The sequence below is a fragment of the Truncatella angustata genome, assembly GCF_020726525.1.
Source record: "Truncatella angustata strain MPI-SDFR-AT-0073 chromosome Unknown BKA67scaffold_8, whole genome shotgun sequence".
NCBI lineage: Eukaryota > Fungi > Ascomycota > Sordariomycetes > Amphisphaeriales > Sporocadaceae > Truncatella > Truncatella angustata.
In genome coordinates this window covers 15436-30516 of record NW_025763388.1, presented here as the reverse complement: position 1 = coordinate 30516, position 15081 = coordinate 15436, and the positions used below count along the sequence as shown (strand labels likewise).

General features: G+C 51.1%; 4 protein-coding genes across 4 annotated transcripts; 2 read left to right on the top strand and 2 right to left on the bottom strand.

The window, feature by feature from the left end:
• Positions 1-1874: 1874 nt before the first annotated feature.
• Positions 1875-4167, top strand: BKA67DRAFT_523822 (uncharacterized protein; the record flags this gene model as incomplete). Its single annotated transcript, XM_046098511.1, has 3 exons — positions 1875-2049; positions 2180-2291; positions 2373-4167. The coding sequence occupies 3 exons, from the start codon at positions 1875-1877 to the stop codon at positions 4165-4167; spliced, it is 2082 nt and encodes a 693-aa protein (XP_045953826.1).
• Positions 4168-4908: 741 nt separating this feature from the next.
• Positions 4909-7946, top strand: BKA67DRAFT_577112 (uncharacterized protein). Its single transcript, XM_046103613.1, has one exon. It carries the CDS (start codon positions 4916-4918, stop codon positions 7643-7645), a length of 2730 nt encoding a protein of 909 aa, XP_045953825.1. The 5' UTR covers positions 4909-4915; the 3' UTR covers positions 7646-7946.
• Positions 7947-8084: 138 nt separating this feature from the next.
• Positions 8085-10293, bottom strand: BKA67DRAFT_577111 (major facilitator superfamily transporter). The gene is made up of 3 exons (XM_046103612.1): positions 9535-10293; positions 9264-9470; positions 8085-9077 (listed from the first exon to the last, which is right to left on the bottom strand). The coding sequence occupies exons 1-3, from the start codon at positions 9963-9965 to the stop codon at positions 8126-8128; spliced, it is 1590 nt and encodes a 529-aa protein (XP_045953824.1). The 5' UTR covers positions 9966-10293; the 3' UTR covers positions 8085-8125.
• A 1154-nt stretch (positions 10294-11447) lies between these two features.
• BKA67DRAFT_539188 (uncharacterized protein) lies at positions 11448-13070 on the bottom strand (the record flags this gene model as incomplete). The annotated part of the gene is made up of 5 exons (XM_046100593.1): positions 11448-11516; positions 11568-11726; positions 11785-12078; positions 12178-12347; positions 12407-13070. 5 exons carry the CDS (start codon positions 13068-13070, stop codon positions 11448-11450), a joined length of 1356 nt encoding a protein of 451 aa, XP_045953823.1.
• Positions 13071-15081: the final 2011 nt, after the last annotated feature.

The window sequence follows — 15081 nt, the reverse complement described above, 5'->3', positions numbered from 1 at the left end:
TTTTTGTTTGGTATACCTATGCACGGCATGGCATGGCATAGGATTTTGCATAAGAAATAAGTTAGGCGTACGTGCTTGTAATGCAAGCGATGAAAGTGTTACGTGGCTCTGAGCTGCGAGATAGCAATGCGTTTTATGTAATTCATGTATAAGATTAGCGAGTGTCATGCATAAATCTGCAATTTCTGGAGCTACCGCGTACGGATACAGTCGATGAACATTGCACACGTGCACGCGACACAAATGAGCCAGAAATAGCTACCGATATAGAATTGTTAGTGCAGGTGCCCGTATGGAGCACGGAGTGTGTACACGAGGCCTGGGCACAGTGCTCATCTGGCAACGTTGGCCACAGTGCTGGTTGCTGGTTGCTGGTTGCTGGTTGCTCTCTGCTCCCTTGCTCGTGCCCCATGCTTGTGGATACCTACCTTAACTTTTCGACACCTGCAGCCTTGCGCTTGCTTGATTGTTGGAGGCCAACTTTGAACACCATGCCTATGTAAAGCTTGACGTGGAGGCCCAAGGACCATTCATTGGACTGGACCTCGAAAGACCTCCTGTCCTGCCGTCGAGTGCCACCTGCATGTTTCCCCTGGACGGCTGAGCAGAGTGGCACTAGTCTTGTAATGGAGGCATGAGCCCAGCTACCATCTGCGCGACAGCTGACAGAACCTTCAGAGTAGGACGACATGTGCAGGACCACAGCTGGCCATCTGGGGAAAAAACCACGAGGTCTTTAGCCTAACCATGAACAGCCAACTGTGCAGTAGTAGTTATATCACCGTAGCAAGCGTAGGTAGTTACGTTGAGGCAGTCTAGAGGTCACCGTAGGCACATCAATCAGGCATTGGTTTTAACGTTAGTACCTAGGCAAGGCAAAGGCAAAAGGCAGCGCAACGAGACAGCACCCTGACCCAGCTCCAGCTCCAGCTTTACTTCTCTTGGAACTTGCAACTTGGATCCAATATCCCATCCCGCAACCAAAAAGGAAAGAAAAGAGCAGCACGTTTTTATTTTTTTTTCTTCCGTGCCTCGTCTTCCATCCCATCCTTAATTACGTCCTGGTCTTGCCATCTAATTGATACCCCAGGCTTCTTTACAGCAACAGCTCAGCACAGCAATACCTGTTCGTCAAGGCCCGTTTGTTGAAAAGTGTTGGACCTCGAATCTCGAACGAATCGAAACTCGAATACTCGAGAGACAAGAAAAGAAAGGAAAAAAAAAGGACAATCCAAAGCTCCCCCCTTCCGAGAGACTCACGCGCCCCGTGACTTCCCTCCATTGTGCTGCAGAAGAGTATATTCAACATTCTCTGCCCACGGTCGCCGCACGAACATCAATCGGTTGATCCATCAATCCCATTACCTTTCGAAACATTCACTTCTCGACACACGCTTGACCCATGGCTGTATGTCAACCCCATTCTCCTTGCGACTGAACCAAGATACCCTACCTGCCTGGCCCTGCTTCAGACATGGTGGGAAGCTTCACTCGGCAACCCAACTAGGACATACAACTTGGTTGTACACACAAGTCCTGTTCGGCTGCTTCTGTTCAGCTCTCTAGTCCCCCTCCCCTCATCACATCTCTCGCACATTCCTGGCAGAGTTGCCAGCTCCCGCCCCTCTTCGGCTCAAGTTCAGCTACGCTCGTTTATGACCATCATCGTCAACATGGCAGCACCTTTTGCAGGCGGTCCCATGGCTCCGCTGCCTACCCCCCCTCCGAACATGCCTCCTCCGCCCGCTGGTCCCTTGGGCTCCAGATACGGTGGCTATCATCATGTCCACCCTGCAGCTCGCATGCGCCAGCAGGACCCCAGCCCGCGATACAACTTCGCCAGCAGCGATGTCAGAATTGAGCTTGCCCATGACATGACTGACCCTTTTACCCAGCAACCTCGCCAACCTTACAACAACCAAGGCTACCTGCCCAACGGAGCCAACAACAACATCCAGCCTGCTCCTGGCGCCACCCCTCTCTTACCGAACCAAGGTCGAGTCCTCCAGACTGGCCCCATCCGCGTTCTGTGCATAGCCGATGTTCGAGGTGAGTAGCCGCACCTCTATATGCAACCTTTTCTTCCGTCCCTTTTTTTATATGTTCTATATTACATATATAAAGAGAAAAGAAAACACAAGCACGAATAATGTCATTAACCCTATGTTTCACCTTCTAGGTAACCTACGCTCGCTCAACGACCTTGCAAAGTCAGCACGCGCCGATCACATTATTCATACTGGTGATTTCGGGTTTTACGATGACACCTCGTTGGAGCGCATTGCGGAGAAGTAAGCCTGCTTCTACAGACCCCGACAGTCCATTCCCCTTCCCAAAAGCCAACACAGTACTAACCATAATTGCGAAACCAGGACTCTCAAGCATGTTGCCCAATACTCGCCCCTGATTCCCGAGCATGTCAAGAAGTCGATCGCATCAGGTCCCGGCGGGGTCAAGTCGCGCTTCGCCCCAGAGCAGCTGCCGCTTTCCGAGCTGTCGCTGCTCCTCAGTGGCCAAGTCAAGCTAGACGTCCCCGTCTACACTGTTTGGGGAGCATGTGAGGATGTCCGCGTCCTGGAGAAGTTCCGATCCGGCGAGTACAAGGTTCCCAACCTGCACATCATCGACGAGGCTCGATCAATGCTACTGGAGATTGGAGGCGTCAAGCTTCGACTTCTCGGTTTGGGTGGTGCTGTCGTTATGCACAAGCTGTTCGATAACGGCGAGGGCCGCACGACCATTGCCGGCGGTCAAGGAACCATGTGGACAACCCTTCTGCAGATGGGCGAACTAGTCGATACTGCCAATCGCGTCTACGACCCGACCGAGACCCGTGTCTTTATTACCCATGCCTCTCCAGCCCGAGAGGGTATCCTCAACCAGCTGTCCGTCAGCCTCAAGGCCGACTTCTCCATCTCGGCCGGTCTGCACTTCAGATATGGAAGTTCTTACAACGAGTTCAGCGTTAACCCTACTCTGGATCACTACCGCGGCAAGTTGGCTGCCTCCAAGGCCTCGTTCAACGATGTGTGGGAGACGGTCAAGAATGAGGTCGAGCCAGCCATTCAGCAGAACGAGGCTCAACAGAACCTGCTCAAGAATGCCCTTGGACTGGTCGACAAGATGCCCACGACAGCCGCCGGCGGAAACCCTTTCGGCGGTCCTGTGGGTGGCTCAGCTGCTCTTGGACAAGTCGACGAGAGTGCTTTCAAGAACATGTGGAATTTCAATTTGGCCGATGCCGCTTTTGGCTGGCTGGTCTTGGAGATTCAGGACGGACGTATTGGTACCGAGATGAGAGCCCAGGGTTTCAACTTCTCCCACCGCGGTGCCAAGCAACAGCCCGCCGCTCCGTTGACCAGCACTCCCTCGCCCGCGCCTGCTGCCAGTGGCCTCTCTTCTGCTCCCACGGCCTCGGTTCCTGCTCCCCCTACTGGTCCCCAGCGTAACCCTTCTTCCGCCGCTCAGGCCAAGTCGGCAGCCGCCACCCCTCTGCAGCCCAAGCCCGCAACCCCCAAGCCTGTTGCATCCTCCCCTGCCCCCGGTGCTGCGGGTAGCAAGGAGAACGAGCGACCAGCCGGTGCTAATGGCGCACCGAGTGCTCCCGAGACTGCCCCTTCGCCAGCCCCCCGAGGTGCCGCGGCTGATATTGTCGGTCTCTTCGTCATGAACGTCCAATCTGACGAGCAGACTCGCGATATCTTCCCCGACGAGCACAGGTCCAAGATCTCAAAGGTGGACAAGTGGGGTACCAACAGCAACAACAAGGTCGCCCACTTTGCCAGCACCGAAGACCGGGATGCCGCTTTGGCAAGTCTCCCTGATGAGTACAAGTCTCGCCAAGGTGAGGACCGATCGAAGCCCCTGGTCAAGCTATTCCAGCCGCGCGAGAGCAACAAGACTTTCCCCCGCGGTGGTGCAGGCACCTGGGGTAGCACCAGAGGAAACCCGAGCGGCCAGAGTGGCTACCGTAGTGCTACGGACCGTGGGACCGCTAGCGGCGGCGAGAGCGGACCTGAGTCTGGTAGACGAGGAGGTCGAGGTGGATCTCGTGGTAGGGGCGACCGAGGCGGACGAGGAGGTCGAGGCGGCCGCGGTGGTGTGAAGGGTGGTGAAGGCGGCAATGCCTCACCGGCTCCGACATCGTCGGCACCTGTGGATTCTTAGATGCTGGGACCGGCGGCCGTGTGTCTCTATGCCACATTTCTTCTTCACATACCCGTTTCGCCTTTTTGTTTTTGCCATTGATAACTTGATTCTCGCAGCAGAAGCGGCTTCTGTCGTTTAGACTGGCGATCTATGGACTATAAAAAGTTTTTGCCAGTTTGGAGGGAAGGTCTTTGACCCGGAGGACATACCCTTTTCACGAATACGCAGAGATGGTCTACTTTAGACTTGCTCATGCTAGAATCGCACATGTACTAAAAGAACAAAACAAAAAAAGATGACTACGTAATCGTACACTTGGGCATCTGCTGTGAGACTTTTGCATCCTTGTATCTTTTGTTTGGCGTCTACATGATGTCGCTCGCGAGATAATTACGTGCAGAATTTACTCTTGGCGGGCCATAATTGAAAGTTGTCATGGCATGACAAGCAGCCAGTGGCCACGGTGCAAGCATGTGCCATAGATGTTATGCGTTGCTTGATGGAGTTGCCGCCGACCTCAAAATTTAACATGGTAGATGATTCACCAGGTATTGAGTTCTACGTGAGTTTATGGATCGAATGTGCTGAGCATTTCGGCGTTCATGTATGTATAACACCGCATGCTGACGAGGTGGACACGAGTGGCCCGAGTGGGTAGATACATGGACCATGCTGCTGGGGAAAGTACCACCGTTAGATGGAGATGCCCCATGACGTGATTCGGCCCACTGACTGGTGGGCTCTATTCATGTAGCGGGGTGGCGTAATGGGTTTATGCAGTTTGACGCGTGATGCTAGCTCGGAACCCCAAGACGCGTGCCAGCCCAACCCGCATCTCGTCCCATCCCATCCCATCCCTGTAAGCACCAGACGTTCAGCAACCTGCAAACCGGCCTGTCCGGTGATAAGATACTACTCACCGTACTCTCTTCACGCCCGTTGTTGTAGGATACATACTGGAGTGAGATTGTACACAGTGCCGCGACACTTTAGTCATATACGAGCAGGCCAGGTGCCGCAACAGTGGTCGTGGAGGGCTACGATGCCTGTTCAAACGAGAGCTGCTGGCCAACCGCAGGCCTCGAAGGTGTACAGGGCTGAAGTCTCGGAGCCCAAGCAGCAGCACTTTCCGAGCCGTCGCCGCCATATCAAGACATATGGCCGCCGCACTGCTCCCAAACGCATGGACCAAACGCTCACCCAGATGAACTTTGTCTCGTCAGCCGCTCAAGAAGAGCTGCAACTTCTGAGCGATGATGAGGATGGCCTTGGTGCAGCAGACCCATCCCCGGTAGCGTCTAAGAAGCGCGCGAAGAAGAAGTCGGGCCGTTCAACTAGACGGAGGACCATGGGCGATGTGGACGATGACCAGGAGCACGAGAAGCCGCGGGACAGCAAGAGGCGCAGGACCATGGGCGATGCCCCCAGTGCGCCAAGCAGCTTCCATACACAGACTTTGACACAGTTCTTGTCTAGTACCAGCAAGGATGATGATGACTGGGACATTCCCGACTTGGACGGCGAAGACGATCTGGGCATCATCAAGGAGACACCGAAGAAGAAGAAGCAGAAAGAGGGTGCTTCTGGACATCAGGCTTTTCTGTCAGCTGCGGCCAGATCGGTCACACCTTCCAATCGCATGACCAAGCTAGAAATTCCATCCTCTCAATCACCGGCCACACCATTGTTATTGCGTTATAGTCCTGCCAAAGAACCCTCGCCTCTGAAGAACAAGTCCGCCAACATCGCTGCATCGCAATCCGTCTTGAAAGGCACCTCCAAGATGCCCAGGGATAAGGTCATCCAGGACTCCTGTAGTACCACTCACAGTTCGCCTGTTACGCCAACGCCCAAGGCAAAAGTTAGAATGATGCCCATAGGAACGGTCACCCCTGTAAAGAAGCTTCGTTTTGAGCTTCCGGAAGACAAGGAGAACATTACGCCAGGGAGGACAAAACCAAAGTCCCCGAAGCCGGCGTCCCAGAAGTCTTCGAAGCGACAGCCACTTTCGGAGGTGCCTGATTCAGATGGCGAGTTCGATGATACAGAGAACGAGGAAGACGACATTGGTGTCTCCGTAGCTGACACCCCAGAGCGCTTCACGAGGAGCAGGAGTAGTGCAGATGAAATCATCATTGCTACAGATGCAGATGTAGACGTAGATGAAGTTGAAGACGAGGGCCATGTGCAATATTCTGTTGGAGTAGAGACCCAAGTCCTTCTTGTCTCTTCGGGGGATCGTTCCAGTCTAGAGCTCGGCACAACCAAATCGCCTAGGACACCGCCAATTGAAGATACCAAACGTCAAGAAGGAGCCGTTGGGAGATATGGGTCCACGAGCAATACACACATCACAGTGCAGGCGGAAGATGAAATCATCGAACATATCCCAACAGAAAAGCTTGACAATCGGTCGGATGAAATCGCCGCCAAAGAACACCAGGACTACACTCAAGCCTTGACGCAAGGAATAGAAAGTCAGCGTGTTCCACTGGAGACTATCAAAGCCACGGGCCCGATTACTGACAAATCCGACATCATCATCTCTATCTATGGCCAGCACGTTGAGAACATGGTAGCACGAACCAAAACGCATGAGTTTCGCGACTGGAAATTCCCTGCGTCCGTCCATCGTGTCTGGATATACATCACGAGACCGAAGAGCGAGTTGAGATACATGTGCATCTTTGGTCCACCAAAAACCGCTGGGGAGATAGGTGGAGATGGTATTGGCAATGCCGATTTCAATAAGGGTATGAAGCGTTCCAAGTTCGCCTACGAAGTTCTTCACATGTATGAGCTTAACAATCCGGTATCGTTGAAGCTCCTGAAGCAGAATGGTTGGCCGGCCGCCCCACAAAAGTTCTCCTATGTGCCTCCGGCGGTCGTAGGTCAACTCACGTCGAATCTTAGATGTGCCTTATGGGATGGTGACACGGATCAGGACATCATCCACAGCAGCCCAGATGTTACGGAATCCCAAGAACTTGCGGATCAGATCAGAAGTGACATGAGTCATGCAACGGAAATAGGGGGGCCGCCGGATCATGCAGAGGTGATTCCTTCGAGTCAGTCACCACCTCGAACTATTCGGAAGAGAAGCACTCCAAGAGGTGGCAGTGCATTCGCTAGACCAGCATTGCCCGAGACCCTTTCTGCCTCCTCGTCTCGTTCTCTGCCAAGATCACACAGTCAAAAGGGCCGTGGGGACCTACGTGCCTCACAAGCCACGACCATCAGTCAGGTTTCAACGTCAAGCCCTATGGTGTCCCCCGAGAAGTCCGTGCCATTGCCGTCTATGATAGGTGCACGGCGGGCTGCGCCCCTCCGACTTCCAGAGACGAGCAGTCCCACGGCATATCGACAAAGCCATCATTCGTTACGGTCTTCGCAGTTTCCAACCAAGAGCCAGATGCTCCCGGATAGCTTGTTGAATGGCGACATTCAAGAACCACCGCCGATTATTTGGGATTCAGCGGACGATGAGTCGGATTAACTAGTTTGTGTAATTTTGGTTCTGGAAGCGATAGGCGTTTATGGACACCACGTGGGATTGAGCACCGTATGCAAGGTCATGACTGTCACATGGAATTCACCACAATTGGCTATGAGCCCTGGAACAGTGGCTCGTGTATAGCTAGGGCCCGCATTGCCGAGGATATGATTAGGGAGTTCGTGTATTTAGGAAGCATCAAAGTCAATGATATTCAGCCACTGCGTTTGCGTGGTTGAAACCGGCATGATGAATAATTGTGCTTGATGCGACCAGACTAGGTTTTAAGAAGACAATTCTATGCAATGTTTCTATCCGTGATTGGCCACAGCATCAACCTCCAACCACCCAACCTCTTCTATCGCTTGTCCTGTCCTGAACTTCTGGGGTAGGATGTCGCTCAGACCATCCGAATGACGCTGAAGAGCCACGGTGGGCGTCTCCTATGGCTATCATATATATCAAACGTAATTTACACGAATTCTATGGTACAATCTCATCACTGGCGGTGCGGTGGTATTCGCTGTTACCACGGTCACACTCTCGTGGTAGCCGTACAAATCTAAGCAGTAAGAACGCTACACCACAAAGCACCGCAACACCCAGATAAGGTAATCCAATCCAAATACCTCCTATCCGCATGCCGAGGGTGAACAAACCAGCCAACATAGGCTCAGCGTAAAGACTTCCCATGACCTGAACGATGCCCACCAGGCTGAACATACGAGTCCGGTGCTCCTTGTCGATATAAAAAGCCAGTGTGCTTGGAATGTAGCTCCCCGCGCCTGATCCCAGGGCCAGAACGAAGAGTCCACAAACAAAGACCGGCAACGAGGGAGAAACACTCATCACGAAGGTACCCAGGACAACCGCCACGAAGGACCCCTTTAAGAATGCAAGATCCCGCTGCTGCTCGTTGGCCATGCGAATCCATTTGGGACTGTTCGATCGCAAGACCAGCTTGGATGCGTAGGGGATGATGAAGAGAATAAAGAGAATGTGTGCCCCTCCGTATGCGCCCTGAACGTAACCCGTATAGGCCAGCTTTACATGATAACGCTTTGAGACGTACTGCGAAAGGAACTGTAGTGTGCACAGTATGACTGGCGTGAGAGTGATGGACCCAAACAAAAGTAGAATGACGGACAGGTTCTTTAGCATCGAGAGCGAATCTCTCAGTTCAACCAGCGAACGAGACAAGCGTGCACTGAACTGTAAGTCTGGACGCAGGTCGCCGTGGTCTTCCGTGGCTGCTGCCTTGGTAGTGAGAGTTTCTGGCACAAATAAGATGCCAGCAGCTGGCAGGGTACCGAGAACCACGGATAGCCACAGCAATGGCCAGGGACCTACCCGCGGCATCATGACTGAGGAAATCATGGGAGAGCAGAGGTTCCCGAGCATACTTGCGATGTGAACCCGCATGAATCCGATAGCCCTATAAACATGTCAGCAACAGCCCGTGATTTGACACTCTGACTCTTTTCTTTTTCTTTTATCTGGCGTTTGGGCCAGAAGGAATACATATCCTCAGGTGGGCTGGCCTTGCCGCATGGTTGGCGGCGGCTTGTCTAGTTATGGAATCTAAACGCCCTGAGCAATGCTCCGAGGTATGAGAACGTACCTGTCTGCTTCGGGTAGAACGTCTGACATCAAGCTACACATGGTGCCATTCAACACTGCGTTGCCTCCGCCGATGATTATTGCGAGGGGCCCGAGACAGTAAAGTCGAATGGGTAGAGCATCGCCGAACCAACCCACCGCAATCTGCCAGATCGTTTCTAGGGTCATGCCGATCAGACCGAGCACGAATACGGGCCGTCGGCCAAGTCTAGAGTCTATCAGTATTTGCTGCCGCGACAGTTTCTTGGTGAGCTGATGAGTAGGGGACCAACCGATCTGCAACTAAGCCCCATGGCATTGCGACGAAGCAACCCAAGAGTGCCCCAACGAATGAGTTCAAAGCAAAGAGATATGCCAGCCGCGACTGCACGACATCCACCTTACATAGCTCTTCATCGATGGGCCCGGGGCTCGAGCTTATGCTGTCGTAATACTCCCGACAGAACCTATCCTCGAGTATCCTTGTCATGGGGATAGTAAAAAAGCCGCCGGAACCCGATAAGACGAAGATGACAGCACAAGCGATGGCCACGATCGTGTCAGGATCCCGGGCTTTGGGCACGTTTATACTGGTAATCGAGACCGCCGAGGTGGCTCTACTATGCCGTGGTCTCCTAAATGAGGCTTTCGGTGCTCCATCACCATTTTCCAGCAATGGTAATGTTTCATCGATCTTGTGGGCACTACTACTAATGCGATCCATTGTCTTCGTGTTTGCTATCAGATGAACTGCAGGGCGTGATGGATGGTCGTTTGGATGGTGTGGAAACGGGTGGTGTTGGATCAACTCTGTATCTCAGAGTCCCATTTATACATGGACCTCCTTTATGTGCATCTGAAAGTAGGAGAGAGTGACTTGGGCTGCCAGTAGGTTGATATGAGCAGGAATGAAATGGCGATGACAAGGAGATTGCGCGTCAAACGATTGTGTAATATCACATATTATATGGACTTGTAAAGAGTGACATGGCCTAGATCGGATAGGAACAAAAACACGAAGGAAACACCGATCTATGTTGGATATATTACGGATACCAAATCTGAACATATCCGGCGACGGATCCTGCTGGTCGGTGTTGATAACAAGGCTCTCGGAGTTCGGTGTTGTCTTTGAGACCAGCCCGCTTATCCGCTCATGACGTGATACCCCGGCTCGCTGCCAGCGCGTCTAATAATCTATGCCTCGATTCCAGATACAAGCAGCTTGTTCAATCGTTTGCAGAGCCGACTCTCAGCTACCGTAGAATAGACGGATGAGCGCCTAGCTTAATTGCGCGGCGCCATACGTATGAGAGTTGCATCCCCTAACCTTAGGGGACTAAGCTATTCCGCATTATGGCTAATCATTGGCGCCTTGACCTGTCACCAATCTTCCGGCTTTCGCATACGACGCAAGTGTCGTAACAACAGGCAGCAGTATAACTGCAGCGTGGATGTTGAAAGCAGGCTCGCAAACTTTGTGGTCATATGATGTCTCTTAACAAACCATAATGGCCGACAGTCCTCTATTACTAACTACTTGTCTGAAAGTTGAAGAATGTTCGTACTACAAGGGCAAAAGTCCAGAAATCAGGGCCATGCACCAAGTTCAGCTGAGTACTGTGTTTTCTCATTGGTTATATACGCGTCGAATATGGTAAGTAAAAGTTTGGTGGTGGCCGACACCCAACATGGGCAACTGATTATCATCCCGACAAATTGGTCAACGGGATATCACTGGCCTACAGTCCACTTGTTTGGTCTTCAAGTTGGAATGCATCCCAGTATCTGCATCTTCGCTCCGCCACGTCTGTGGACACTTGCCCAATCGATCGCACGGTCTGCGTCCGGGTAGTACCTCGTCCGAAGGACTTGAAACCTGGGCCATGGTCTCACTCCCGACAGCAATACAAGACTTTGCGACAACCCCTCATATGGTGGTATCCATTATGATTCGGTCTCCCTAAATTTGACAAAATGACGTGCTGGGTCAGAGACCACCACTTGCATTGATACAGGCAAAATGTAGCTCCAAATAATCATCCGATAATACTATCTGAAAACAAACAAGGCCGACTGTCGAAGCGACTTATCGGTATACCGGACAGAGAGAGCATATCCAATATAACGGTCAAGCCTGCAGGTGCGGAAGAAGGAGACCTCATAAATGATATGGCTGTCATTCCGGATCGCCGCTTGCACTACTTTAGTCGTCTTGATCGGAATCCGAATCGAAGTTAGGATCGGGCATAACGACTGAGTTTAGGAATGTGACCTAGGGAGCATGAGCAAAAGCTAAAGCAACATTGGGGAATAAACACCCTACATATTCAACCATGGGATCAATGATCGCCATAATCTTATCTTGCGCGTTGGAGCTTGTCAGGTCAGAATCTTTGATCTTCTGCCCGACGGTATAATTGCGTAGTTTCAATAGCTCGATATCTCGATGCTCAGGATGAAAGCCCTGCATGTCACGATTAGCCTACTGTGGCAAAGATAGACATGGTTACCAGTATAAGATGGCCCACATCCAGACATACCTGTGGTCTAGTCTTCAGTGCGTTCTCCTGATTGGATTGACAAAAGGCCGCAATGACCGCGGCCTCATTGTTGTTTGCTTTGGGTAGAAATGCCCTACGAAAGTTGGGGTTCATGAGGACACGTCGTAGTCTGTGGGGGCGTTCATCGATGTTGGCTCGTAGCTTTGCCAAAGCGTCCTTGTCAGGATGCCAGAGGCCACCTCCTACGAAGCAGCTGCCAGGCTCGCAATGAACATAGTAACAAGCGTATGGGCCTTTCCTCCCAGTGCGTGACCATGCTGCGGAATAGTGCGGCTGTTTGTGAGTTAGCATGAGCTCGGGCTGGGCAGGGCCGGCCAGGCCAAGGCAAAGATAAGGTACGGCGCGAGCCAGCGTATCAGCAATGCAACTCACCTTATAAGGCGTTGGGTCTTTACTGAAGCGAATATCCCGGTAGATACGGAATATGACATCTTTCAAGGGGAGCTCAGGAATCGTCTCATCCGACTCTATTATCTTGTCGGTAAGGGTCTCGACAAACGACTCCCAATCCTTCAATGATCGCCGAAATTCGGGATCGCGCACTGTTGTGTGTAAATTAACTTAAGTCCAAGGTTTGGTGTTTGGAGGGGGTGGATCTTACTCTTTAACCATGACCTCTTATTGTTTTCTTTGAGATCCTGCAGGAATACCATCGTGTTGGGGTGGACGATTTGCGGCTCATAGTCGATTCCGCCAGTTTCACGTAGTTTTGGTAGGGGAATGAACTCAACCTGAGGAGACTCGCCATCGCTGTCATTCTCGTCTGCTTCGTCGTTGTCGTCTTCTGGTACAGTCTTGGTTGTGGGGACTCGCCTTGAACCAGACCCTGCTACAGCAATATCAGTCACTCTCGCAGGACGACCTCTGCCCCTCTTCCGAGACAAATCGACCTCGACGTCATGATTATCGGCCGGCCTCTTGTTGGGATTGACCTTTACAGGACGGCCCCTCTTCCGAGACAAATCGACCTCGACGTCATGATTATCGGCCGGCCTCTTGTTGGGATTGACCTTTACAGGACGGCCCCTCTTCCTTGGCAGGGCGGGATGTGATCCAAAGCTATTCTCATCATAACTAGTATCTATGTCTGCATCGCCGAGCTGGACGTCACTAGACCGTGAGCCTTCGCGTACAGTTTTAGCTTTCGGCTTGACTCTCTGATACGCGGTCTTCAGTGGGGCCACCGAGCCTTCGGAATCATCGACGTCATTGTCGAAATAACGACTCCTGTTACCGGAAGAGCTAAGTCGTTGAGAACGTCGCATGGTAGACGCAATATAGACAGAGGAGAAAGTGCTATGGGAATTGAAAGAAAATGTGTTTACGGCATAGATAGATGGTTATTATAAATGGAGCATATTTAGGCACAATATGTGAGAGGTGGGTTCTGAAGTGAAATCGCGTTACTAATACGCGCGCATTTTCAAAATGCAACGCGAAGTCACGTGATTATACTTTATGCATATAAAAGTAAAACATTCACATAGTTGGAAATTTATATTATATTAAGATACATAGTTGTATTATAATAGATGTTTCATTGAACCTTTTAATTCGGTTTCTTTTAATATATTCTGTTGCGCTAGGCACGTTGGCGAAGCCACTGTAGTAGAGAAAGGTGTTATATAGAGCATGCCTAACTACGTATCAATGGCATTAGCGTAGCCAATGTTATGGCTAGCCCTCGGCCAGCACCGTGTGTTAGTCTATCCTGACATGCTGCGTTGCGATTCCTCTACCTCTCTCGTGAGCTTTATTCTGGCAAAGCGGAGTATAATCAATGCCAGGCACCCAACGTCCATTGTGTCTCACACAATGCGTGCGGAATGTCGATTCCCTCGTCATCCAAGACGAAGCGCGTCTACATCTATGTTTGTGCGGCTATTGACACCCGACTGGTCTGGGTCGGAAGCACATGTATACGAAAACCCGCCAGGCGATTACAAGTCGGACGACTGTCGACAGCGAGCTATGGGATCAGATTAAATCATATAAAGCGGTTGGGCCTAAGAGGAAACCCTCCAAGCCTAAGACGGAGGTGTACCTAAGTCGTTAAAAGGAGACTTGAACCTAGACTAGTTAGTAAGGTCCTCTAGCTGTGCGCCAGTTTTCTTAACTAGTAAACAAAGCTATTGCCTAGAATTACAAGCATAGCTAATCAAGCAACTCGTAAACGCAAACTCCGTAGTTTTCTAGGGCTGTCTCGGCTAAAGATTCAAAGATGGCAAGATCAAGAAGCTGTCCGCGGTAATAAGCTATTAGAAAGTTTTGAGCTTCATTCATGCGGTATCTTAGGATGGCCTGATAACGCGGTCCCGACATACTTGACGGGTGTAGGTGTTGATTTGACGGTAGATATCGACATCTTTAACATTGATGTTTCATTCAACAGGTCTTGAAGCACAAATATGATTTGGACGAGGAAGCTAAGGAGAACCCCGTGGTGGCAATGTTGACTGTGGCGACTGCCGGTGAAGCCCTACTGCCTGTCCAAAGCTTGGGAGACATTTTTCGATTGCGTGTTCCGAAACATCATGGTTGGATCGCTCTACACATGTAACCCGAGTGCATGGTAAGGGTTTTTTTAATTTATTGTGAATTTCTTTTTTTCAGCCTATGGCCATCTCGAAACTAAATACGACTATCATTAAGCCCAATATGCTCTTGTGCATCTCGACAAATCCTGTGGCTACCTCAGCACACTTATGCTATCCGACCTGCGCCGTGCTTTAAGCAAGGGCTTAATGAAGAATATATACTTGAGGGGCGTGTTCCGATCACGGATCATATGGGCGGAACATCAGCCACGTACAGGCGGCACAACATACCGGAGTAGATCGAAATATTTCGTTCGTGTACGTTGGCGTTACGCTATAGGACAATCTGATTCGAACGATTGGAAGAAACCCTTAGAATAGGCTGGTTTCCACCAAGTTTTCTAAGGAACAGCTAGATGAAGTCAACAAAAATCCGCGGTTATTGGAAGCCGTCGTGAAACGCAATCAGCTATTAGCAGAAATTCGAAGCCAATACAAGACAGTTGGTTCAAGCCAGGGTTCTTGAGGCTGATTCAAAAGCAGTTTCTATAATCAAGAAATACGACAAAGCTGTTAAAGAGGTATTTAGTGCTCACGTCGCTTTCTACAACCAATGTCTTCGTCCATCAATCCAAGACTTCCATGCCTCATCTGACCTTGATTTGATGCAAGGAGCGGCACAAAATCCTCTCGAATCTCAGCTAATGCCCTTGGTGAGTTGCCAGGCCAGAACGAAGCG

Coding starts and splice junctions, on each gene's coding strand:
- BKA67DRAFT_577112 (XM_046103613.1), top strand. CDS start 4,916: ATGGGTTTATGCAGTTTGACGCGTGATGCTAGCTCGGAACCCCAAGAC.
- BKA67DRAFT_577111 (XM_046103612.1), bottom strand. CDS start 9,965: ATGGATCGCATTAGTAGTAGTGCCCACAAGATCGATGAAACATTACCA. Junction 9,471..9,534: donor TGGGGCTTAGTTGCAGATCG/GTTGGTCCCCTA, acceptor GATAGACTCTAG/ACTTGGCCGACGGCCCGTAT. Junction 9,078..9,263: donor GTTCTACCCGAAGCAGACAG/GTACGTTCTCAT, acceptor ACATGTTTATAG/GGCTATCGGATTCATGCGGG.